At 38.8% G+C, this 6,898-nt stretch overlaps 1 protein-coding gene across 5 annotated transcripts in view; it reads right to left on the bottom strand.

Annotated features, from left to right (window-relative positions):
* Positions 1-3,233: 3,233 nt before the first annotated feature.
* LOC146381484 (zinc finger MIZ domain-containing protein 1-like) overlaps positions 3,234-6,898 on the bottom strand; it is a 110,314-nt gene continuing 106,649 nt past the window's right edge. For all 5 annotated transcript variants that reach the window (XM_084937541.1, XM_084937540.1, XM_084937542.1 and 2 more), the window contains one exon: positions 3,234-6,793. In XM_084937541.1, the coding sequence (XP_084793667.1) occupies positions 6,686-6,793 (108 nt within the window). In that variant the 3' untranslated portion in view covers positions 3,234-6,685. The remainder of the gene's footprint in view (positions 6,794-6,898) is intronic.

Genomic DNA, 6,898 nt, shown 5'->3' with positions numbered 1-6,898 from the left:
CAGTTTGATAACAGAAAAAACACCTCAGCACAAAAAGCACATGACTATCAATACACCATAGAAACAAGACAAGCAACAGGGGTGTAGACGGTCTCCAATAACACCAGAAAAAGTCGCCAGATTTGTCGCTAGTCGCTTTTTAGAAAAAAAGTCGCTAAATATAGCGACAAAGTCGCTAAGTTGGCAACACTGGTTCCAAACGCCAGATCTGAATGAGGGTGGGGGAGGTTCATTTTCAGGTAGCGTGAAGGCAGTTGCCATGTTGCAACAAGCTTAGCTTTTGTCTTGCTAGCTTGCGCTGCGCTCAGTGGATCTGCACTCGACAGTGCAGCCTAGGCGGAGTAGTTGAACGCAGATCCACTGAGCGCTCAACACAGACAGCAACGTCAGAAGAAAAGTTGATAAAATAAATAAAACATTTTGTATTGTTTGATACATATGCGTACCGAACCGAAAGCACTGTATCAAACGGTTCAATATTGATACGAGTATTGTTGCACCCCTAATACAAACATACACTGATTGGGTGTAACATTATGGCCACCTGCCTAGGGATGGGTATCGTTTAGGTTTTATCCGATACCGGTGCCAAACCGGTACTTTTGAAACGGTGCCGGTGCTTAAACGGTGCTCAAACCGGTGCTTAAAGAATGGAGAACACAAAATTGGTCCAAAAACCTCTCATGTTCAGCTGTTTTTTTGTAAAAAGATAACAATGTTAGCCTTTTCTGCAGCTATGGGGCATATATGGTATCACTCTTGGCTGGAAGCAGTGCTTAAACAATGGAAAAAACACAAACTTTGTCCAAAAACCTCTCATGTTTAACTGTTTTCCACTTTTTCTTTGGTCATTTTAGCCTTTTTGGCCAGGGTGAAGGGAGTACCTGCCATCAAACAAGAAGACAGCCGCATGTAGCTATGATGATGTTTGCTAGTTCACCTTACATGCATTAATTTAATAACGTGGTTAGCGTACTCAACGTAAATTACACACGAACAACATTAGGCTACTCACGCAGAGAAGAACGGCTGCTGCTGCATCATCATCCGTCATCATTTCTGCTACACTGGCAGGGCTAGGGGCCAGGACTCTACTCTTCAGGTTCTTGGGGGATGTTGCCAACTCCGGGTCCGATAACAGGCACCACACCCGCAGTAGATGTGCACGGTGTGAGGTCTCGCAGCAAGCTATCAAATACGGCGCATTTCTCGGCTTTAAAAAAAACGCTATGCGTCGCCAGGTGTTTCATCAGATTTGAGGTGTTACCTCCTTTGACAGTATCACAGTATCAGCTTAAAGCACTTGTTGCAGGCTGCTGAGTTTGCATCTTTTGCTGTGAAGTACAGCCAGACTTTTGACCGCTTTGCCTTGGGCATTTTTAATCTGTAGCTCTGCTCTAAAAGAACTTACGTACCTGGACCTGCCTACTATCCTCGAAACGTAAAATGATTAGCTAGAATCTAAAGTGTATCACAGCTCAGGAAAAAAAAGCACCGAAATAAAGCACCGAAATAAAGCACCGAAATGTGCGCTGCTTTTCGGTCTGGTTACTACCGTTTATGACAGAACCGGTGCCATCATGGCACCGGATACCGGTACCCATCCCTACACCTGCCTAATATTGTGTTGATCTCCCTTTTGCTACCAAAACAGCCCTGAGCTGTCAAGACATGTACTCCACTACACCCCTGAAGGTGTGCTTTGCACCAAGATCCTTTAAGTCCTCTACTGTAAGTTGTGAGGTGTGGCCTCCATGGATTGGACTTGTTTGTCCAGCACATCCCAATGATGTTCAACTGGATTGACGTCTAGGAGGCAGCCTCGTTGTTGTGTTCCTCAAACCATTCCTGAACTATTTTTGCTTTGTGGCAAGGGCGGGTTATCCTGCTGAAAGAGGCCACAGCCGTCAGGGAATCATGAAGGGTTTGTATTGTCCGCAACACTGCTTAGATAGGTAGCACATGTACATGACCCTTTCATGACTGAAAATCAAGAACACCCCAAAACAGCTGCACTATAGGAGATGCTCTCACCCAGTCCTCTCATCACAATCTGGACCTTTTCAAACTCACTCAAATACTTGCGCTTGCCCATTTTTCCTGCATCCAACACATCAACTTGTTCTTTAATAGATCCCATCTACTGACAGGTGCCATGATGAAAAGATAATGAGTGTTATTCACATCTCCTTTTTAGCGGTCTCAATGTTATACCTGATCTGTGTTGATATTACACACCATCCTCAGAAGAATTATAGTTTAGTTAAAATTATAAGGTTGTAAGGGTTTTTTTTTTGTTTGTTTTTTTCTCGTCAACTTTAAATTTTTTTTATGGATTTTAATGGATTGTTAACTTGCCCCCTGTGTACACCCTCTGTACAGAATTAATTTTAAACTTTTCGAGCTATCATGTTTACATACAGGACAGAACAACCGTTCATGCACGCACACAATTGCTACCAAAAACATAAACTCCTCAAGACTTTTTCATTTTAAATGAAGATTTTAAATGCTAAATGTTAGCTTGTAGTGTGTTAATATTTTAATGTTATTATTTAGTTACATTCACAGTAAAAAGAGACTGGAATTACACATTAACGCCAACGGTCTTTTCCCCACCTCGTATATTTCTTGAACATTCAGTCACTGGTTGTATGTTTAGATAAAACCAGTTTTCACAGCTTATGAATCATAATTGTTTAGGGAGTGACTTCTATCGACCTATGCGTGGTTGTATAACATTCAAATCAACATTAGCTACTGAACCAATAGTTGTGTCTGAAAAACTGAAACCTGTATGGCCTGAAGTTGCACACTGGAGAACTATGACAAGGCATCTAATTGGTATCAACATACAGTAGAACTGGAAATTGAACTTCTCACTTTCCTTTTTCAATCTTGTAAGAATAATAAAATGTACAGTACTTTTTAAAAAAGGACTGTAACAGAGTGTTCAATAATGATATTTTCTAAAAAAAATTCCGTTACTTTGTTGACTGATTCTCAAAAAATGTTCAGTTGGCGATTGCAACTCATGAGAGCCTTACTTTGATGTGTCAGTAATTATTAGTTCGTCAACTTTTCACTCAATGGCAAGGCAACCTTGAGCCAACTCAATGAAAATCTGAGTAAAAATCCATAATTTACACCTCGTGCTTTTGTAAACAGCACGCAAGTCAAACAGGTCTCGCAGACTGCATCACAAGTGCACAAAAGACAAAATCACAGTGACATACAGGTATCATCTGAATACATATTTATTAGATAAATATTAGGTTGTCACATCATCTAACTACATACAGTTCTGCAAGACTAAAAATCACAATTAGTTCCTTTATTTTCTCACCAGTTTAGAATATGAAATGATTGTACATACAATGTACAAACAGAGAGACAATGGCCACATTGCATGAATCACCTTAGATTGTATAATTTTTCCAACTGTTCATGATATCAAAAATTGTACAAACTATGGATTGGTTACAATCTTCTGGACCCGTCCCTCCCACCGTGCTTCTCCCTCACCTCCGAGCAGTTTTCTTTGTAACCGTTTTTTTTTTTATTGTTTGTTTTGCTTTATGTATTTTTTTAATTTTTTAAATGTATTTGTTTTTTAAGTTTTTAGCTTTAGCACCTCAGAGTATGCAGGTGACAGACTAGAACACTTAGGCTAAATATTACATGTAAAACATTGCTGTCCCAGTTCCCGTAACAAAAGAGGTGAAAGTATAATACAGAGTGGGAACAAAATGCTGAGCGATACCCACAGACACTAACTAACAAGTTTCATTTTCCATATTCAGCCACTTCCAGTAGAGGGGTTGCAAGCTTTTTATTATTCTGAAGAAACAATGCACATTCCCAGGGAAAATGAATACATTTCTGTTCACATGTCTCTATATTAATTTACATATATACAGGCATCCTTGGGATGTTTGACCTGGTCTTAAAATCCTTTCCAGGTCAAACTAGTGAACGTGCCCTTCCTTTCTGTTTTTTTTTTGTTTTTTTAAAATTTTTTATTAACTTGTTTTCTTTTTTCAACTGTTTTTTCTTTTAAAACAACATCCCCCCCAGAGAAATGTCCCTTTATTGTGATTGTGCAACTACAAATTAGGGGTGCTGCCTTTTTCACCAATTTGAAAAGAAGAAGAAAAAGACTGAAATGATAAAGACTTCCGTGGGATTGTTTAAAAGTTTCAATTCAGATCACGAAGAATGAAAACACACCAGTGAACTGTTGAAAGCACAGACTTTTGATTTGATGTTTCCTTGTGACTAAAATATGAAACAAGTTAGGGCTCTGAATAGGAAAAAACAAATTCCTTTTATAACATTTAAAAATAATGCGTACATGAAATCAGGATGGTCGATTCAGCACAATGCTACAATTGAAAGAAATTGGATTTCTAGCCTTACAGATTAATAAGAAAACCAGTACAAAATAATTTACCAAGAACAAAGGGGGATAAAAATGTATATGGTCTCATGCTTTTTTAAAAAAGCCACATTTCTTCTATAACAAAAATATAAACAATATCATGAATTTCTTTAAAATATGGTTGTGATATATCTTTAAAATACCACTGACAATTAGCAACAATTATGATATTCACATAGCTCACTAATTACACTGAAAGCCAGCTGACACCACATAATTCGAAACCCATTACTGTTCAGCATCACTGACAAAGGTCAACATAAATTCATGAGCAGACAACATTGATCATTTTGAATCAATACATCGTAGCATGAGGGAAAATATTGCTTCGAACTGAGTGCAACGTCTGAAAACTGAAACGATGATACACAAGCACTTTGAGCTGATGCAAGGAAGGGGACAACGAATATTAGGACATGAACAGGTGGGAAAGCGACTCGGGGGAAAGCGACTCGGGGGAAACGACGATGACCTGCGATAGCTTATGAAATGCTTGGGCTGGCTACGCCCCGGCGTGGAGACGAGACAGCCGTATGCTGGTTTGGGAGCATATGTGGTTAAGTTGGACGACTAATGATCGAAGGACAAACATTATCAAGATGATACAAAAATATTCACAATGATATTTACAGTACAATAGCATTTCTTAAAAAATAATACATTTGCATACAGAACAGCACTCTTTTTTTAACATTAAAATGAAAACAAATGTGGCAAAAAGAAAGAAATCTGCACCAATACTGCTTTGAAAACCACTTCTTGAACAGCAGTGATGGATAAACTGTCCTCTCCTTTATCTTTAAAACCAATATTACATCCAATCACGCTGACACACACACACACACACACACTCACACACTTTCAGTCTTTACAGGACCAAGCAAGCACAAACATTTCCATTCTCATCCCTCTAACTTTGGTGATGTTGAGCAGTTTCCCAAAAGGTTTATGTATAGTTTAATTGTGCAGCAACAATAAAAAAAACCCATAATAAACATAACACAGTATATGCAGCAAATACATGATAAATGTACTGCTGACATCAACATCATCCCTTCAATGTTAGTGTTAAATAAAATCATACTAAACCTGACAGAAAATCATAAAACAAGCAAACAAACAAGATCTGTGGAAACAGCAACTGATAAAAACCACACTATCTTTTGTTATCACCACTTGGAACAGCACTAGACAAGGGCTTGGCACACATGCACTTTGTAGATTACTTAAACAACATCATTTAACCGGGAAGAGAGATGTAATTCAGCAAAACTGCTGACAAGAGAAACACGATGGCTCATGCAGAGCTGATGGAAGGAGTTGTAGCAGGAAGCGACAAAGCAGGATCGTCACAGGAACCCAAACCTCGCACGTTGTACCTTACGTTTCCAATGAAATCCCTTCTTTGTACAGGGGACAATAACTTTACAATATGTAGATGGACAGATATGCTACTCTGTTATGAATGTTGTTTGGTGTAATTGGGGCAATTTTTTTTCATTTTCTGCTGTCGAAACCAAAAAGGAGGGACATCTATGTGTTTAAAAAATAGCACAATCGTAGACAAAGTGGATGCCGATCAGTCCCAAAAATGTTTTTTAAAATCTTGGCAGAGGAGCAAAAATTTGTTTTAGAAAAAACATTTTGTCAAAGATGGACACGTTGATCTTATTTTTTGTTTCTTTTTGGAAAGGCTGATTTTTTGTGTTTTTGCGTTGTCAGAATCTCTTGTGCTTTTAAATGATGTGTGGTGGACAAAAAAGTGCGACTAACCAGACCAGTCAGGGAATGGAGCTGCGACACCAGGAAGCTGTGGCCTCTCAGATTGGAATAAGATAAAACGCACTGGCCAGATAGCGCAGGTTTTTTCAGTTATTTTTCTGTTTTTTTTTACAGTGAATTCCTTTTTCTTCAGAAAAGGAAACAAAACACGAATAAAAAAAATGCTACAACGCGTTCCTAATAAGCACACATACACATGTGTGTGACATTAAAAAAAAAAAAAAAATCAACTGAGTATAGCTGCACAGTTCAAAGTTATCACCTCTGGGTGAGAGGGCAGGGAAAACCCTTGCCGTGTCTTTGAGTTGTAACCTCTTTCAGTCAATCTGTGCTGGCGAATGAAAGTTGTACAAGAGGAAGAAGAGAAAGGGAGTGCATCTTTGTGTTTATCAAGTACTGAGTGACCATCTTGGGTTCTCAGGGAAACTGCAGCAGTCAGTGATTATATGTTTCTGAATCGCCTCAGTTGTTTTCAAAGAGCGATAGAAGGTCATCGTTGCTATTGCTGGGGAGGTCTGGGGGATCCAGGTAGGACAACAGTTCATCTGGGTTAGCGAGCTCTGGAAGAAGCTGTATGGTAGAAGGAAGGACAACAAAAAATTGCTATGTAAGTATTCAAGGAATCTCCTTGCATCAACTGTTAAATATGTCAGATTACAGATGTGAAGATTCTGA

This window comes from Perissodus microlepis, chromosome 8 (assembly GCF_051167445.1).
Source record: "Perissodus microlepis isolate ML-2025 ecotype Zambia chromosome 8, ASM5116744v1, whole genome shotgun sequence".
NCBI lineage: Eukaryota > Metazoa > Chordata > Actinopteri > Cichliformes > Cichlidae > Perissodus > Perissodus microlepis.
Note: the sequence above shows the minus strand (reverse complement) of the source record. Positions and strands in the feature narration are given on the sequence as shown.